Below are 20356 nucleotides of genomic sequence, written 5' to 3'. Positions count from 1 at the left end.
AGAAGAAATAAAAGCAAAAATAAACAAACAGGGTGTAATTAAGCTTAAAATTTTGCCCTTGAAAAAACAAAAAGATAACCTATGGGGACTTTCAGTGGTTAGGAATCCATGCTTCCAATGCAGGGGCCACAAGTTAGATCCCTGGTCAGGGAACTAAGATCCCACATGCCATGCAGTACAGAAGAAGAAAGAAAAAGACAACTTACGGAATGGGAGGAAATTTTTGCAATGTGACCAATAAGGGGTTGTATGTATCCAACAGACAAAAACAGCTCATGCAACTCAGCATTAAACAAAACAAATAACCCAACTAAAAAATGGGCAGATGACCTGAATAGACATTTTTCCAAAAAGGGAAATGCAGATGGCCAAGAGGCACATAAAAAATGCTCAGCATCACTAACCATCAAAGAAATGCAAATCAAAATCACAATGAGATATCACCTCACATCCGCCAAATGGATATCATCAAAAAGTCTACAAACAACAAATGTTGGTGAGGATGTAGAGAAAAGGGAATCCTTCAACACTGTTTGTGGGAATGTAAACTGGTGCAGCCACTGTGGAAAATAATATGGAGGTTCCTCAGAAAACTAAAAATAGAACTACCATATTATCCAGAAATTCCACTCGAGTATATATCTAGAAAAAAACAACACATTCAAATTGTTTCATTGCTAACTCATGTCTGACTCTTTGTGACCCCATGGACTGTAGCCCACCAAGCTCCTCAGTCCATGGGATTTCCCAGGCAAGAATACTGGAGTGGGTTGCCATTTCCTCCTCCAAGGGATCTTCCTGACCCAGGAATTGAACACGTGTCTCCTGCATTGGCAAGCAGATTCTTCACCACTGAACCAAGATACATGTACCCCAATATTTCATGACAGAATTATTTACAGTTGCCAAGATATGGAAGCAACTGACATATTCACAACATATGAGTGGATAAAGAAGATGTGATATATATATACACATATATATGTACATACACACACACACACACACACACACACACACAATGGAATATTACTCAGGCATAAAAAGAAAGAAATTCTGCCATTTGAAGCAATGTGGATGGACTTGGAGAATATTATGCTTAGTGAAATCAGTCAGACAGAGAAAGACAAATACTGAATGATATCACTCATATGTGGAATGCAAAAAATAAACGAATGTATATAGCACAACAGAAATAGACTCATGGATATAGAAAACAAACTGCTGATTACAAGTTTGGAATGGGAAGAGAGATGGGCAAGATTGGGATATGGGATTAAGAGGTATGAAGTACTATGTATAAAATAGATAAGCATCTAGGATATATTGTACAGCACAAGGAACCATAGCCATTATCTTATAATAACTTTGACTGGAGTATAGTCTGTAAAAATACTGAATCACTATGCTGTATACTTGAAACTAATATAACATTGTAGACCAACTATACTTCCATTCTTTAAGAATTTTTTAAGAAAAAGAATAAAAGTGGCCCCGAGAGTCATCATCCAGTGAAAAATTCTGGGTGGTCAGTGTTTTTGTGCTACTCTCTCTAGTCAACGAAACTGAACCTCCTACTAGAGGGGTGAATTACACAAGCTCACCTGTGGAGGGGAAGTGACTGGACAAGTCCTCATATTCTAGTCTTCAGACTCCCACGCTAGAACTGCTACCATTAGCCACAAATAAGCCCAGAAAATAGCCCCACCAGCACTGTTGTTGACGAAATGTAAGCACATGTGTTCATGCGTATATTCAGGTTGCTCAATCGGTACACTTGGGCCCTTGGGACCTGATGATGCTTGCTGTGAGGGACTGTCCAGTGTCTTATAGGATGTTTAACAGCATTCCTGGCTTCTAACCCCTAGGTGTCAGCTGCATCCTTCCTCTAAGCTGTGAAAACTGAAAGTGGAGCCAGACATTGCTAAATTCTACCTGGGGATGGGGGAACCATCGTTGGTTGAGAACTACATATCTATGTATATGTGCGTATGCATGTTATGAATTATTTTATGAATAACTATTCATGAAGCATTCCCTCAACCCCTCAATAAAAGAAAGCAAAGGAGAGGTTCTGCAGATACTAAAATCTGTCAAGGCAGTCTAGCTTTTATATATAAGTTTTAGGCACAGCATCCAATGTTCTTTTTCTGTCAGGTTTACTCTATTTGTGTAGCATCACAGCTTTTCACTCCACCTCAAATTACCTTTCTGTATCTGGTAATGCACATTAAAAAGTGCCTTTATAGAAAATAGAAAACATTTGAAAACAGGGTTTACAGATCAAAGGATTTCAAATATATGTTTCCCATTTTTACCAGAATCAGAATCTGTGTTTGTAAAAACATCAGACAACTAGTCCTGCACTGGCTTCAGCATTATCGTGCTGAAACCTAACAGAGAATGCCAGGTGGATAAAAATGAGTTAACATTGGTATAATAACTGATTTGGGGTTTGTATAAGGTCAAAAGACGTGTTTAACAGATTGCTAAACCATTCAACTGGTTATCTTGAAATCATCTTGAGATAGACATGGTTTTTCTTCCAATCTTTTAAGTTGACTCTTTTGAAACTTCTTTTTAACTGGTTGTGCTGAAGCCACGTAGACTGTTGAGATGCACGTGGCTTTCCCCTTTAATGCCCCAAGTCAATCTTCCTTTTAATAAACATATTAGTTGACATGTAAACTGTCCTATTGAACACATCTTTCAAACTGGACGCTCATGACAGCCAATGACCCAGAAGCTGTAGCTTCCTTCCTGGGTCAGTGGTGGGGCTGAGATGAATCTGCAGCTTGTAACTCTGGCAGAGCATTTGTTTGACTGGCAACATCCCCCACAGAATGGCAAAACGGGGCCTTACCTTTGGGAATGGTGATCTGACAGCTCAGGTCACAGTCCTGCTGCAGCTGATAAAAAGCCACTTCCTGTAGGCGGGCTCGCTCCAACTCTGAGAGGCTCTGGATGGGGACTGACCTCAGCCGCACGCTGCGGCCCGACATACTGTTCCAGGTGAAATCACCCTGCAGACCAAGGGGAAAAACATCGATGGTCACACAGTGATCTGTGACTCACAAACCTCAGCCTCTCCCTCAATTGGTCATAATGTCAAGCAAACTTCATTTTTGTGTTCCAAAATTGGCTCTCAGCCCCTAAAATCCAACCCACTCTTAACTGTGGATTTTCTCAGTCAATTGCAAACATCCCAATCTGGAGAATCTTCTAGGTCACCCGATCTCATAAAATCACACAAGGAAAACCATGTGGAAAGATATTTCAAGATATTGCTTCCTCTCTTTTATGGGAACACATGGAAACTTTTTCATTTTTATTTCTCAGTAACAGAAAAAACTACTGCTAATTGCCATCATGCAAAGGCTAAAAGAGTTTTGCCAAGAGAACGCACTGATAATATCAAACAGCCTCATCCAACAACACAAGAGACGACTCTACACATGGACATCACCAGATGGTCAATACCGAAATCAGATGGATTACATTATTTGCAGCCAGAGATGGAAAAACTCTATACAGTCAGCAAAAGTAAGACCGGGAGCTGATTGTAGCTCAGATCATGAACTCCTTATTACAAAATTCAGACTTAATTGAAGAAAGTAGGGAAAACCACTACACCATTCAGGTATGACCTAAATCAAATCCCTTACAATTATATAGTGAAAGTGACAAATAGATTCAAGGGATTAGATCTGATAGACTGAGTGCCTGATGAACTATGGAGGGAGGTTCATGACATTGTACAGGAGACAGGGATCAAGACCATTCCAAAGAAAAAGAAATGCAAAAAGGCAAAATGGTTGCCTGAGGAGGGCTTACAAATAGCTGAGAAAAGAAGAGAAGCAAAAGGCAAAGGAGAAAAAGAAAGATATACCCATTTGAATGTAGAGTTCCAAAGAATAGCAAGGAGAGATAAGAAAGCCATCCTCAGCAATCAATGCAAAGAAATAGAGGAAAACAACAGAATGGGAAAGACTAGAGATCTCTTCAAGAAAATTAGAGATACCAAGGGAACATTTCATGTAAAGATGGACACAATAAAGGACAGAAAAGGTATGGACCTAACAGAAGCAGAAGATATTAAGAAGAGGTGGCAAGAATACACAGAAGAACTATACAAAAAAGATCTTCATGACCCAGATAACCATGATGATGTGATCACTCACCTAGAGCCAGACATTCTGGAATGCAAAATCAAGAGATGGGAATACCAGACCACCTGACCTGCTCCTGAGGAATCTGTACACAGGTCAAGAAGCAACAGTTAGAACCAGACACGGAACAGACTGGTTCCAAATTGGGAAAGGGGTACATCAAAGCTGTATATTGTCACCTTGCTTATTTAACTTATATTCAGAGTACATCATGTGAAATGCCAGGCTGGATGAAGCACAAGCTGGAATCAAGATTGCTGGGAGAAATATCAATAACCTCAGAGATGCAGATGACACCACCCTTATGGAAGAAAGTGAAGAACTAAAGAGCCTCTTGAGGAAAGTGAAAGAGGCGAGTGGAAATGTTGGCTTAAAACTCAACATTCAAAAAACTAAGATCATGGCATCTGGTTCCATCATTTCATGGTAAATAGATGGGGAAATTATGGAAACAGTGACAGACTTTATTTTGGGGGGATCCAAAATCATTGCAGATGGCGACTGCAGCCATGAAATTAAAAGATGCTTATTCTTTGGAAGAAAAGCCATGACCAACCTAGACAGCATATTCAAAAAAACAGACATTACTTTGCCAACAAACGTCCGTCTAGTCAAAGCTATGGTTTTTCCAGTAGTCACGTATGGATGTGAGCGTTGTACTGTAAAGAAAGCTGAGCACTGAAGAATTGGTGCTTTTGTACTGTGGTGTTGGAGAAGACTCTTGAGAGTCCCTTGGACTGCAAGGAGATCAAACCAGTCAACCCTAAAGGAAATCAGTCCTGAATATTCATTAGAAGGACTGATGCTGAAGCTGAAATTCCAATACTTTGGCCACCTGATGCGAAGAACTAACTCATTGGAAAAGACCCTGATGCTGGGAAAGATTGAAGGCAAGAGGAGAAGGGGACGACAGAGGATGAGATGGTTGTATAGCATCACCAACACAATGGACATGAGTTTGAGTAAACTCCAGTTGGTGATGGACAGGGAAGTCTGGTGTGCATGGGGTCACAAAGAGTCAGACACAATTGAGTTACTAAACTGAATTGCCATCATGCACACTAGACATAAGAATGTAACTGTATGTTGATAGCCTCCCATGTACCAGTGATGGTGTCAAGGGATTTTTAGTTACTCCTTCAAACAACCTTAAGAGGCAGTTAGCATTTCTGACCTTATCTTATTTAATAACAACTATATAATAATACAATCTAGTATATTTATAATATAAGACACAATATATTATTATTATATATAATATATACTTATGATACATTATCACAATGCTTACTTAGGATACATTATGTTGATATTATAGTAATATATAGTATGCATAAATATAATATGGCTTCCCAGGTGGCTCACTGGGTAAACAATCCACCTGCAATGCAGGAGATGTGGGTTAGATCACAGGGTCGGAAAGATCTCCTGGAAGAGGGCATGGCAACCCACTCCAGTATTCTTGCCTGGAGAATCCCATGGACAAAGGAGCTTGGCGGGCTATAGTTCATGGGGTCACAAAGAGTCGGACATGACTGAAGCGACTGAGCAAATGCAGCACATAAATATAATATAGATTAATTGAGGCTTAGGAAGGTTAAGTAATTTCCCCCAAATTGTAAAACTTACAAGACTTGAAATCAACCAGGACTTGAGCTAAAACGAATTAGGCTTTTAAATTCTATGCTAAATTGTAACCACTGAGTTTCTATTTTATAGCAATCTAATGAGTTATTTTCATCATAGTAAGTATAGAGATATGATCAATAAAAAGTACATATACGTATAGACATCTGATGTGAAAATACTCCACATCAAAGAATCAAAGCAGAGATTCCCACAATCCTGGGTTTGTTTGTGTGCACACATACACAGCGCTGATTCCACTGAGAGTGAATATCTCTACCCTCGACGCGGACAGTGAGAAAGTGATGACATAAATAATACTTCGCAGTCCTCTGAAACCTAATGTCCCCTCACAGAGAAGGAATTCCTAGGAATCACAGATATCAGCCAGGGCACAACAGCTTTGATGAGGTAGCTACTGTTTCCTCAACAATCAAGGAAGGTTCTGGGAGAAGGAACAGTGTTGGGCCCCACAGACACTGCCAGGGATTTGCTGTGGATGTGGGAAACATTAAGGAATCCCCAAAGACTTCATCACCCTCATTAATTATTCACCTGAAAGAAGAGAGACAGAAAGACTGGCCCGAGAGACTATTAAGACACCTTTCTTCCATACTGGTAGCAAATTCCTGCCTAGATGGTTCATTTCAAAGAGTAAATGGAACTATGTTAATTCTTGGATTTTTTTCCCCTCTTTTCTGGGATTTCATTGATTTCTTCATTCATTGTTTTAGCAAATGGAGATATCATACTCTGGTGTGCATGCTCAGTTTCTCAGTCTTGTCCGACTCTTTGTGACCCCATGGACTGTAGCCCGCCAGGCTCCTCTGTCCATGAGATTTTCCAGGCAAGAATATGGGCATGGGTTGTCGTTTCCTCCTCCAGGAGATCTTCTCTACCCAGGGATCAAGCCCATGTTTCTTCCTTGGCCAGTGGATTCTTTACCACTGCACCACTTTGGCAGGAGTAGAAAATAAACCAGGGTAAGTAAAGAATACAGTGTGTTGAATAATAACAGCTAAGAATGGGGAAAAAAGCAGGGAAGGGGCCGGCAGTGTTAGCAGAGGACAGAGATTTACAGTGATAGATTCGGGGGGAGTGGTGCTGGGAAAGACCTCACAGGGAAGGCTCTGTTTCACTAAACATGCACACACGAGTGCATCCCAGATGGGAAGTTCCAGATGAGCTGGTGATTTCTTTTCTTTTTTTTTTTTTTGGCTTTACCACAAGGGATTGAACTCAGGTCCCCTGCATTGGAACTGTGGAGTCTTTACCACTGGACTGCCAGGGAAGTCCCCGGTGATTTTTAAATATGAAATTTAGGTATCAAATGGAGCCCACTGCTACCTGAAGTGTCAAAATGGAATTACATACCTATTCTTTAAAAGAATTTTAAAAATATGCCCTCCAATGGCTCTGTATCTGTAGCAGGGGTTGGAATCTTTTTCTGTAAAAGGCCAGAAAGTAAATATTTCAGGCTTTGTGGGCCATGTGGTCTCTGTCAAAACTACTCAGATCTGCCTTTGTGGCGTGAAAGCAACTATAGTTTATAAGTGAATGGGTATGGCTGTGTGCCAATCAAACTTCATTTACAAAAGAAGGTGGAAGGCTGGGTTTGGACAGTGGGCTACAATTTGCCAACCTGTGTATGATAGTTTATGGCTCAAGTAAAATAAACCAATCCCTACAAGATACATTTTATTTTTTTATTTACCATGTCCTTCAGGGCTTCCCTGGTGGCTCAGTGGTAAAGAATCTGCGTATTAAGCAGGAAACATAGGTTCGATCCCTGGGTTGGGAGATCTCCTGAAGAAGGAACTGGCAACCCACTCTAGGATTATTGACTGGAAAATTTCACGGCCAGAGGAACCTAGCAGGCTTCATGGGGCTCATGGGGTCTCAAAGAGTCGGACACAACTGAGCGGGTAAACAACAACAAATGTCCTGCTGCATAATTAATTTGAACAAAATGTAATGAACACCTATTACATGCTAAAAACAGTACTAGGCTTGAGATTATCAAAATGACAACAGTTCTTGTTCTTAAGGAGTTGAATTTTGGTACAAAGAATACACGCAATCCATGAAATACAGAGATTGTGATATTAGAAGTAAGAGCCAAATGCAATAGGATGCCTAGAATAAAAGGCTTTGATATCAATCTGGGGATGAAGCAAGGCTTTATAAGAAGGCAGTGTTTCACTGGAGGCTTGAAGTTGAATAAAAGGAGTAAGGGTTTGCTCAGTAGAAATGCAACATTGCAAAAAAAAAAAAAAAAAAAAAAAACCAACAGTGGGTGCCAAGGCAAATGAATTTGAGAGAACAGGCTTGTTTGGGGGAAATTACAAGGCTAGAAGAAAGTAAACAGCAGGAGGTAAAGCCAGGTAGAAATCAGGGCCAGATCCTGGAGGGCTATCTCTGTAGGATTTTACTCAGCCAGTGATGGCTAGTCATTAAGGAACAGTGGTTAAGAGAGGAACATGATCAGATTTGCATAAGGGAAAGATGACTGGAAATACAGTTCTAAAGGAATTGAGGGAGAAAGCAAGCAAGAGATGTAGAGATCAGAAGAGACACTGGACTAGGCAGGATGCTAATTGAGATTGGAATAGATGGGGAGATACTTAGAACCACAAAGATGCTTGGGGACAAACTGTATCTAGTGGGGGGTTGGGAAGGGGTAATCTAGGATAACTTAAACATTTCTGGTTTGAGCAACTGGGAGGATGATACACTAAATCACCAAGATGAGAATGAGCAGAAGGGAATTAGGTCTGGTGTGTGTGTATGTGTGTGTGAGAGAGTGTGGGGGGCATGTGGAGAAGAAAGATGTTCAAATTTTGAAAGTGATATTTTATCTCCAAAAATAAATAAAGAAAACACATTCCCAAATCTGGCAAAATAGAACCTGGCCAGTTTACATCTGTCTTGAGCCTTCGTCTTCTTCTCTCAACTACAATAGTTCCTTCACAATCAAGTAATACATAGTTTTGGAAACTGTTCACAAATGACTACACTTAGCATAATAAAAAATCAAGTGTGGTGTTTAAAATTTCTCTGAGTCCATTATACATCATAGCCCATGACTCTTAACTTCGTAGAATTTGTAACTTCTTTGGAAAATTTGGAATTATTAGCCAAAAGGGAGAAAAGGCTTGGTCTATTTGTAAAGACATGAATGTATGGAGTTGCTGTCTCCTGCAACTTTAGTTCTTGCAGTAGTTGATGGTTCCAGAGAATGCTACAGACAAACCCAGAAAGAGAAAAGAATGGGGCGCTTTCTTGAAAGCATGGCAGCTGCATTGATCGGGCTTTGGAAAAGTCATTTCTCAAAGGAGACGAAACTGTCCCCAGAGTCAATTGGTTGTTAACCCCATCCTTAGGACATGGTTGAAAAAACAATGTTCCTAGGAGAGAAAGTTATCAAATAATAAATGAAGAGGGACTTTGAAGACATCTCAAAAGCTGTGTATTATCAAATGTGTGGTATCTTAAAAATATCATTCAGTTACATTTTTGATTATGGGTAATGGACCAAGTTGTTTCATAATCACAAACATAATGTACCAGAAACTTGAATAATTGAAGCCTAAATAGTTCATTCAGCCTGGAAAAGTCTGTATGGGCTACTTCAGTTCATCCTCTCCACCATCTCATTGTTTTTTGCTACTACCTGCCAATCAGCAGTCATAATACATCAAATAATCTCCATCTTCCCCTAGGTCCCAATTTTCTCAGTGTTCCCAGTTTATAGTTCCACCATTGTGAATTTTTAATGACTTCATTTCAAATTAAGTACATGCAATTTCAACATTTTTTTTTTAAGTTGGAAACACGAGGTTCATTTTGGGGAAATTATAAAATGAACACAACTCACAGGCTAAACCCATATTCTTTCATTGTATCTTGGGATAAAGTCAGGAGGTGTGTGACTGGTCTAAATGACCTAGAACAGTGTTCTTCATTTTTATTTTTATCCTTAATGCAGTAGAGACATTTTGAGAATAAAGAGCCAAGCACACATAGAGTCAAGGAAATGTCACAACACAATGGCTGGGAAAGCGGCAAACATGTCTTAGAATTACAGTTGGATTCTTTTTTAAGGTGTGATAATTTAGTGATCCTGGGGTTGAGAAGATCCCCTGGGGAAGGAAATGGCAACCCCCTTCAATATTCTTGCCTGGAGAATCCCATGGACAGAGGAGCCTTGTGGGATATGGTCCACGGCGTTGCAGAGTCAGACTCGACTGAGTGACTAAATAATAACAACTGTATAGAGTACAGTAGTACAATATCTTTATTTCAAGCCCAGGATGTCCAGAGGCAAACATAAAAGCTTGCTATTTTTTGTGTTTGTTTGTTTTTTACATATTATTTGTGTGAAAAGTATTACAAACTTATTACAGTACTATATAGCCGATTGTGTTAGTTGGGCACCTAGGCTAACTTTGTTGGACTTAATGAATAAATTGGACTTATGATCTCAATCTTGGAACAGAGCTCTTTCGAATGTAGGGGACTTAGGATACTTGGTCGAATGCATCCACCTTCCTTGTCTCAATCCACATCATCTTTTAAAATTAAAGAGCTTTTTCTCAAAACATTCATCCAAGGTTTATGCAAGTTATCCTAAAGTTCAAATCAGAGTATTCTCAATGAAGTATTTACCCTGAAGTCTAAAATCAGCTTTTTTTTTTTTCCTGCCTCCTCACTTCTTCATTCCGGTTGCTACAGCTTAGGACAGGGTCCCCAGATGTGGTGCCCAGGGGACCCACACAGACCAGTGTGTGTGTGTGTGGGGGGGCAGTCCATGAGCTTTCCACATCTCCTGGTTGCCTCTTCCTAGAATTCCCAGGATCACAGTGTTTATGTGTGCAAAATATATTTGCCTTTATATTATGAAAACTGTCAAATATGAGCAAATATAGAGACTAGACTAATGACCTCACAGAAGTTTTGTGGCAGGTATCTGCTCTGTAGTTGAGCACCTATATTGGTTTTCTGATTGGCCCACACAATCAGGATTGAGAACCACTGTGCTCAAATGTTGACCAGATTCAGGCTGGGTTCTAGTAAGTCTGCTCTTCCTAGAAAATTCAAGATATTCACTACCACTAAAGAAAGATGCAAATTTACCACAAGATGTGATTTTTTGAAACAAAATGTGAGCTTTAAGGCATCCAGGAGTAAGCGTGTTTTGCTTTCTTTTATTGAACAAATGCAGTGATGCCATAACCTCATTCATTCCTCATTCATTCAACAACCACAACAACAAATGGCTTGAACCTGACACTCAGAGATGAAAGCCTATACTCTTAGCCACTACAATATTCTGGCTGGTGCATACAAAGCTTGAGAGATGCTCTTCAGCCTACAGTCCGTTCTGCAGAGGCAGAGAGAAGTATAGTGTGGAGTTACTAGACAGGAGGTGTGGCAGCCAGAATAATAGCCCCTGCCCTCAAAGATGGCCACCTCTTAATTCCTGTGACTGTGTTACCTTACCTGGCAAAAGGGGCTGTGTAGTCATGATTAAGTTAAGAGATCCTGAGATAATGAAGTTATTATGGATTATCCAGACGAATGCAACGTCATCAAAGAGTCCTTACCAGAGGGAGGCAGAGGTGGCTGTGTGTGTGTGTGTGTGTGTGTGTGTGTGTGTGTGTGTGTGTGTGTGTGAGAGAGAGAGAGAGAGAGATTGATTTCAAGATACTAAGCTGACAGCTTTAAAGATGGAGGAAAGAGCCATAAGCCAAGAAATGCAGGCAGTTACTAAAAGCTGGAAAAGGCAAGGCACAGATTCTCCCCCAGAGCTCCCAAAAGGAATGCAGCCTTTGAGCTCAGTGGAGTGAGACTGACATCCAAAACTGTATGACATTAAATTTCTGATGCTTTCAATTTATGATAATTTGTTACATCAGCAATAAATAGGGAACTAACAGAGAAGGAATAGGAGGGAGCATTAGCAGAGAAGGTTGGTGAGGTCAAGGGGACTGAGTTCAGATCACCATAAGCTCCCAAACACTGTAGAAGGTAGGTCTCGACCTGTCAGATTTTTTTCTCCCTCTTTCCTGCTGCTAAAGTGCTGTTTCACACCATAGGTACCCCGCCAATGATTTAAGCTGGAAAGTTCCCAAGACTGGAATCCTGAAAGCACTTTCCCCGCTAACTAGAATTTTAGAAAGTTACACGTAGTAAATATTTCAGGCTTGTGGTTCATAAAGTCTTTGTCACAACTACTCAGATCTGCCAATGCAGCACAAAGACGGCTATAAACCACATGTAAACAAAAGTTCCAATAAAATTTTAGTCATCAGTTCATTTCAGTTCAGTCGCTCAGTCATGTCCGACTCTTTGCAACCCCATGGACTGCAGCACACCAGGCCTCCCTGTCCATCACCAACTCCCGGAGGTTACCCAAACTCATGTCCATTGAGTTGGTGATGCCATCCAACCGTCTCATCCTCTGTCATCCCCTTCTCCTCCTGCCCTCAATCTCTCCCAACATCAGGATCTTTTCCAATGAGTCAGCTCTTCACATCAGGTGGCCAAAGTATTGGAGTTTCAGCTTCAACATCAGTCCTTCCAATGAACACCCAGGACTGATCTCCTTTAGGATGGACTGGTTGGATCTCCTTGCGGTCCAAGGGACTCTCAAGAGTCTTCTCCAACACCACAGTTCAGAAGCTTCAATTCTTTGGTGCTCAGCTTTCTTTATAGTCCAGCTCTCACATCCATACATGACCACTGGAAAAACCATAGTCTCGACTACACGGACATTTGTTGGCAAAGTAATGTCTCTGCTTTTTAATATGCTGTCTAGGTTGGTCATAAGTTTCCTTCCAGGGAGTAAGTGTCTTTTAGTCATAGACACTAAAATTCTAATATCATATAATTTTCATGTCACAAAATATTTTTCTTCTGACTTTTTTCAACCATTTAAAAATGCAAAAACCATTCTAGGCATGGAGGTCATACAAAAACAATTTGGCCCACTGACTGTAGTTTGTCAACCCCTGATATAAAGAGATTGGGGTCACTTAGGACCCTATCCGTATTTATTTGGCATCTACTCTCACGTGGCCAAGACCCAGTCCCTAGCACCCTGCATCATGAACTATATATATCAGCTAGATTCATGAGAACAAGAGCCTTGTCTGGTTTACTGACCTTGGTGTTCCCAGTATCCAAGATAGTACCTGGCAATTAATTAACACTGAAGAAGAAATAATTCACAAATAATAAGTATCTCTCAGTCTAAGGACTACATGAATAATGTACATCATGAGTCCAATAGGAAATTGGAAACTCACCATCTCATGTAATACTGTATCTATGAGGGAGAATATCTTCTGGATTTGAATAAATTGCTAAGAAATAGTCTTTTGAAACAAAGCCTGTAGATGAGCCCCCAAATGCCAGTATAAGAGGGCAGAAAATAAGTGTAAAAATATCAGAGCTGAGGAATATTGAAACTATGACACTCACACTCACACATCAGATCTCTTACGAGCAGGAAGACACAAACACAAAGGTCAGTGTTGCCCTGTGACACTCACTACATGGGCCACGGAGCAATAAACAAGCACCCAGAAGCGTGCCAAAGCCCACCAGCACAGCCTAGAATGTTTCTGGCTGTTCCTCAATTCTGAAATACACACTCCAGGCCAGCATTTTTCTTTGGTGACTGTTTATCTCCTAAGTGGATGACTCATTTTAAAGCTCTCCGGATCCAGCTTTTGAGAGGTTGTCATAGGATTTTTTTCTTTTAGATTGAAAGTGGATAATTTCTAATTTGCTTTCATTTCATAAATGTGAGGCTGAATGTGACCCAATGTTTCTGGATAGACAAAAGACCTTGATATTATTAAAATATCCTTTCATTCTGGGATACCATGGGACAGCACTAATAAAGGGTATCAAAAGGATATAGCACAGTGGTTCTTGGGGGTGATTTTGCCCCCTCAGGGGACATTTGGCAATTTCTGGAAACATTTTTGGCTATCATGACTCTCAGGTGGGGTTTTCTACTGGCAACTAGTGAGTAGACCTCATCAGGGATTGGCTCAACATCCTACCATACACAGGACAGCCCCCTGTGCCCACAGTGAAGAACTACCTGGCTCCAAATGTTCACGATACAGAGATGGAGAAAACCTGGCCTAGCATAAGTTAGGTCTGCTCTTAGGTCCAAATCACACACAATCTCCTTAAAATGATGGTGTCAGAAGATATTAATACTCATGTGTCAGTTTTGTTTATCGTCAAAGGTATATACCCTTATATATACCCTTATGCATGCTATCCATGATTATTTATATTATGCATGTATTATTCTGTATATTATACAAATAAAAAAACAGAATCCTAGAAGTTATTTAGAATTAGCATTAAGAAGCACAAACACCACAAGCCAATTTAAAAGAGACAAACAAAAAAGCCTCAAATCTTGAGAACAAATCACCGAAAGCATTAACTAAAGAGATTTCCTTCCCACCAAAAGTATATGTCTCCACACTGAGAAAAAAGAAGCAAAAGGCAAACTGAAAAACCAACCATCTAATATCTGTGATTTATTCAGAAAGGTCATTCTTTTGAGCTAAATCGCATCTTTACAAACAGACTTGATTTTCCCATGAAATAAAATTGATTGAAATAATTTTGGTTTTGGTCTATACCACATTGTTTTCTTATGTCCTTGAGACCAGTCTCTAATTGCAGCATCTCTTTAACCTCATCCAACTGTAAACTTCCCAAAGCCCAGTGAGCCAACAAGAAGTGATACAAGGCTGCTGAAAATATGGCCTGTAGACCTGGAGCAGTGGAATTACCTGGGCAGATGATTCTTGTCAACATGTAGGTTTTTGGGCTCTAAGGCAGATTCAGGGAATTAAGGTCACAAGGAACAGGGCCCAAGTACCTTCACCATAAACCAGAATCTTCAGGAGATTCTCATCTTTGCACAAAAAAAGATTGGGACCCACTGGGATGGCAGTAAAGACTTGGATTCATATGGTTATGAGCTCTTTGGCTTGATCCAGAACATCTCTAAGCCTCAGTTTTCTCATAAATAAGATGGAGCAAAGAATAAGACTTGCTCCCAGGTTTGTAGTGATGGTATGAGACAATGCAAGTGAATTTCTTGCTGAGTGTGTATGAGTTCCCCTCAAGCCATGAATACATGGTAATTAAAGTTATAATTGGACTTCACTGGTGGCTCAGATGGTAAAGAATCTGCCTGCCATGCAGGAGACCGGAGTTCGGTCGCTGGGTTAGGAAGATCTCCTGGAGAAGGGAATGGCAACCCACTTGAGTATCCTTGCCTAGAGAAGTCCATGGACAGAGGAGCCTGAAGGGGTACAGTCCATGGGGTCGCAAAGAGTCAGACCAGACCGAGTGACTAAGCATGTTTACACACACACAATGTTATAATTAATTTTAACCATCATTCCTCTAAATTGGCCACCCTTTCAAAAACTTAGCAGTTTTAGTAATACTAAAAACTCTTAAGAAATGTGTGTTGAATTCATGAATAAATGGTTCCACTATGAGTAAGATGGAGGAGGGCATGACTACCAACTACGTATTCTTGCCTGGAGGATCCCATGGGCAGAGGAGGCTGGTGGGCTACAGGCCATACTGTTGCATAGTCAGACACGACTGAAGCAACTTAACATGCACGCATGCACAGCTGGATTGTGATTCCACATAGGTGAGAAGCAGAAGAAAAGACCAAATCCGTAAGTTAAGGGTGGGAAAACTGGGATGCCATTTAGATAAACCATGCCAGAGGCTGAATTTCTTTTGTTTTCTACTGTGGCTACCTGTCATTTACTAATTAATACTTGCTTAATTATGGCATAAGTTTAAATACCAGGCTCACAACCAACATTTCTGAAAAGGGCTGCCTAGTTCTTTATAACTCCAAAATAAACACATCTCCAATGACAAGGAAATCCCTTCCTCATGAGTTTCCGGGCAAAGTCGAGGGTATTTGCATAGCTGTCACACTCCTGTTTGGACTCTTCAAAGAGGTTATTCCTTTATGAACTCAACAAAATAACTTTTGCTAATTCTTCTTCTCTTGATTCTTCAAGCACTCCTTCCCAACAGATCTTTAGGAATATTTAATACTTCTATATCTCACATAATTTTTTGTATTATTTATCTATTCTGCTCCTTTTTTTTCAAAAGCCGAAACTTTAGAAAATTCTGAACATTTGGTTGGTATAACAGTGCATTTTTACTTTTTGCCTTAGTATATTAGCTATTGATTGCTAGTACAAGAGGTGCCAAAATATGTTAGAGTAACATGATGGAAAAATGGACTTCATTCATTCAACAAATATTAACAAGCACCTTTGATAAGCCAGGCACCATTCTAGATACTGTGGATTCATTGGGGAACAAAACAAAGAGCTCTCCTGTCATGGAGTGTCCAGGCCAGTGGAGGAAACTGACAAGAAATAAACATAATCAATGAGTCAATTACATAGCAATTTATAAGGTGATAAGCCCCAAAGAAAAAGAGAAGGTAGAGGAAAGTGAGGGGCATCAGGAGTGTTGGGAAGGTTTCCAGGGCAACCTTACTGAAAAGGTGATATTTGAACTAACTCTTATGGAGGTGAGGTAATGAGCCAGGCAGACTTCAGGAGATGAGCATCTCAGACAAGGATAAGTTGACACAGGGGCAGCTTGGGGCAGTGGCTAAAAGCAAAGGTTGGCAAGCTTGGCTGCCTGGGCTTGAGTCCCAGTTCTGCCACTTTCCAGCCATGTGGCTTTTCACAAGCTTATTTTCTCTCCCCATGCTTTGTTTTCCTAATCTATGAAATGGGGATGACGACAAGCCAGGGCTTGGCAAATTACTGCCTGTGAACCAAATCCCATCTACTGACTGTTTCTGCAAATAAAGTTTTATTAGCACAGAGGCACAGTCATTCCTTTTGGAACTGTCTACAACTGCTTTCACACTACAATGGCAGAGTTGAGTGGTTTCAACAGAGACTGTCTGGCCTGTAAAGGTGGAAATATTTACTATATGACTCTTTATAGAGAAAGTTTGCTGGCCCCTGGACTAGACTAAAAGTAAAGGCACACCTATGATTAGGGTTTCTCTTTGGGATTATCAAAGAGAGGAGAGGATTCTCCTCTCCTAAGATTTTCTTTCTCTGGGCAACATCCCAAAGAACCTATAAAGAGATCACATGACACAGTAAGACTTGGGGACATTGTAAAGTATGTAAAAGCTAGAGTGAAATAAAAGTGGTTCTCTGCAAATGGCCTATTTGTCTGGATTACTGATAACCCAAAATTGAAATGAACATTGTGAAACCCAGTGCTGTGCTACCACCATTCAAAAAACAATAAACAATCAAACAAAAAACTTCCAAACGTCACTCATCACGTACATCTTGTTTCCAGTGGAAAGAACCTTTGGCAGGGAAGAGACAAAACCACATATTTGAAGTTCCCAAAGGCGAAAACGTCAGGAAAAAAAGGCCATTTTCATCTCTGTGTATCCTGAATTGTGGACTTGTCTACCAGCCACCGATTTAATTCTGAGTTTTAAGCTTCACTTGAATCTTGGATAGGGAAGAGATAAAAGAGTCCGCACAGATTCCAAGAGTGTGGAAAAATGGAAACCCTTGCAAGAATTAGAGACTTCTCAATGACAGCTCCAGCAGCTGATGGTTTTGCTTGTCTTTCTATAATTAAATTTAGTTCACTGAAATTAGAATGACAGACCTCCAGAGATGGATTGGACCTTGGAGATGTGGCTAACATTGTCCACTCTCTGCTAGCTACTGTTCTAAGTCCTTTATTTATATTAACTCATGTAATTCTTACAACAACTCTAAGAACTTTGTTACCATTATTATCCCCATATTTCAGATGAGATTATCTTAATGTGTCAAGATCATGCACCTAGTAAATGGCAGAATTGGAATTTGAAGCCGGGATGTAGATTCCAGAATCTAGACACTCACAACCGTATGTATTTCACCACTTCTCCTGATGAATCAATCTGATCCCTACCTTTACAAAGGAGCAAAGAAAAATCCAAAGAAGTTAGGTGACCCCTGAAGTAGCAGTGCGATCTGCATCGTAAGAGTCACATTCTACTTTTTCCACCACCGAATCTTTTCATTCTGAGACATACCCTTATAATAGTATAAACCAGAGATTATGTAAAAATCCAAAAGCTTAAGGTTTTACTCTTTTATAAAGCAGAGCACATTCGATTTATGATTAGGCTTATCTAATGTCTGAGCTGTTCTGCAAAGCCCATATTTATCATAGCCACGGCAACTAAAATCTTGCCCTGAGTTCAAGAAGTCTAGAGGGGGACATAAGCTACTTTACCCTTTCAGACCTGAAAACAGCCTGTGCTGAATCTTTGTAGAAATCAGCCCAGATCCGCTTCATCACGGCACGCTCCTTTCTGGTCCGATTTGCTCATTTCAAGCTGCTCCAACATCATCAATCAATCTAAAAATAATGTTTCCATAAATCTCCATTGGCACAGACAGACTTAGCTGTCACACATCTCAGACACTGATCAATCCGCTTATCTTCCCAAATCACAAGACAAATGTGGAAGAATCACAACATTATATCACAATAATCTGGAAAAGAGGAAGTATAGATATTTATATTGCTTACCCATGAATTACATTCAGCTGTGTCTTTGCTGTCCTCTCTAATTTCACTGAGCTAAGCTTGGAGTAGGAACTTGAGTCTGTTTAAAAAAAATTATTTTTTTGATGAAAAATACATCCTGAAATGGCAGATTGCAGCGAGTGTCTGAGAAATGGCCCAGCTGGCATAGCTGTGACTCCCACGATACCTTTTGTTGCCAGAGACCTCCGCTACCATACATCTCAGGACCAAAAAAAAATGCTATCTTTTCATCGGACCATTGAGAAGTTCCTGTCCCTTCAGACTGGAGGCAGGCTGTGTCGCTGAGTGAGTGTGCGAGTGACTGAGTGTTTGTATGTGTGTGTGTGTGTGTGTGTGTGTGAAAGCAGTGCTAAGGGAGAGGAACAAAAAGAATGCAGAGAAATTGAAACTGGATTTCCTGATTTTTATTTTAATAAGACTATTTTGAAGAGATATTCTGGGGTTAGAAAAGGATTCCTCTAAAAAAATTCCCCCTTTCTACAGGGATCTACAAATGGTAATTGGATTGTAACTGTGCAAACTGTCCTTATTAGGAATCAACCAAAGAATGACGGAAGCCTCGGGTAAAACCTCTGAGAGCGTGATAAAGCACATAGGGTGCTTTCTTTGTTTAGGATAAAGTCTCAATTCTTACATTCCATTTTAAAAAACACTGACTTCTTCATTTCTCTAACACTAGTAAAAAAAAAAAAAACACATTAAAAAAACAAAAAGGTTTCCTTCTCCCTTATACTGAAGCACAACACATGCTCTGAATTTTACGCTCTTTGTAAAACAATAGTCCTTGAGAAGTTGTTCATTTCCTGCACAGGGGGTGTGGAGGTCAGAGTGGGTGTAACCACTGTGGCCCGGTTTAAGAGGGTGCAGGTTGGGGGTGGGGGCGGCGGGGAGACAGCCTTGAAGAGCAGAGAGAAAAGGAAAGATTAAAAACATATTGTGATCACTCATTACCTTGATCTCCATGTATTCCACATGGCACTGGACCAAAAATAACTCGAAAAGACATCTTTGTTTTCCAGTCAATATGAAGTTATAGTTCTCCTGTGGTCGCAAGTGAGTTCCAACAAAAGAATCACTGTGCTTATAACTGACAAACTGAGAAATGATTTCATGGAAGAGCTTACTGACTCAAAATTTAGGGACTCGGTACATTTTTTACTAGGATTCTGTGAGGCTAATCATCACTTGATACAAGCCACACACAGCTTCTGTTGCTCCTGATATTTATTTAGTGAGAGGAAAGAATTTAAAAACAATAAAACATATCAGATGTTTTTCTTTACTAGAACAATTACACTTAAAGATGAATTCAGAGTAAAAATTTACCTGTTGTAGCATATACCCTCACCTCCACTACCCTCAAAACTCAGATGTTGAAAAGTCATCATTTCAGCAGATAGTGAATAAGGTTCATGTAATCTGAATACTCATTTATGGAATTTAGACCCACCAATCAAAGTTATTTAATATAATACTTTGAATGGAAATGATAAGTATGCGATTCATTTGTCATTGTTGGGCAAGTGATCTTGCAGTTTATGAATAGATGGAAGCAGCCTGTAGTCCTCAGTGAGTCCTTATTAAGTGTCAGATATTGTTCTAAACATTTTATGGGCATTGACTCATTTAACCGATGAAAGAATTATAAAAAGCAGTTTACATTTTTATCCCCATATAATAGATGAAAAACAGAAGCTCAAGAGGTTAAGTAACTTACTCCCAAATTCACAGCTCATAAGTAATGCAGCTGTGATCCCAACTATATTAAGGTTTTTCTATGAAATTGGCTGGAAGACAAAGCCATGGTTCACAAGCAGCCGTAGTCGGAGTCATGTCATGGTGTTCAGTAAGAAATAGACACAGAGATTTAATGAGTACAATTA

The 20356-nt window shown here is 40.0% G+C and overlaps 1 protein-coding gene across 8 annotated transcripts in view; it reads right to left on the bottom strand.

Annotated features, from left to right (window-relative positions):
* ARHGAP6 (Rho GTPase activating protein 6) overlaps nt 1–20356 on the bottom strand; it is a 528247-nt gene that overhangs the window by 86146 nt on the left and 421745 nt on the right. For 6 of the 8 annotated variants that reach the window (XM_081567203.1, XM_081567204.1, XM_081567205.1 and 3 more), the window contains exon 2: nt 2864–3023. In XM_081567203.1, the coding sequence (XP_081423329.1) occupies nt 2864–3023 (160 nt within the window). Of the gene's footprint in view, nt 1–2863; nt 3024–18165; nt 18282–18455; nt 18799–20356 lie in introns of those variants that run through there. The other 2 variants (XM_081567208.1, XM_081567207.1) reach the window with 2 other exon arrangements.

Source organism: Giraffa tippelskirchi, chromosome X (genome assembly GCF_054371585.1).
Source record: "Giraffa tippelskirchi isolate mGirTip1 chromosome X, T2T-mGirTip1v1.2.pri, whole genome shotgun sequence".
In the NCBI taxonomy this organism is placed as follows: domain Eukaryota; kingdom Metazoa; phylum Chordata; class Mammalia; order Artiodactyla; family Giraffidae; genus Giraffa; species Giraffa tippelskirchi.
The sequence above is the reverse complement of the archived record's forward strand: the minus strand, read 5'-3'. Positions and strand labels throughout refer to the sequence as shown.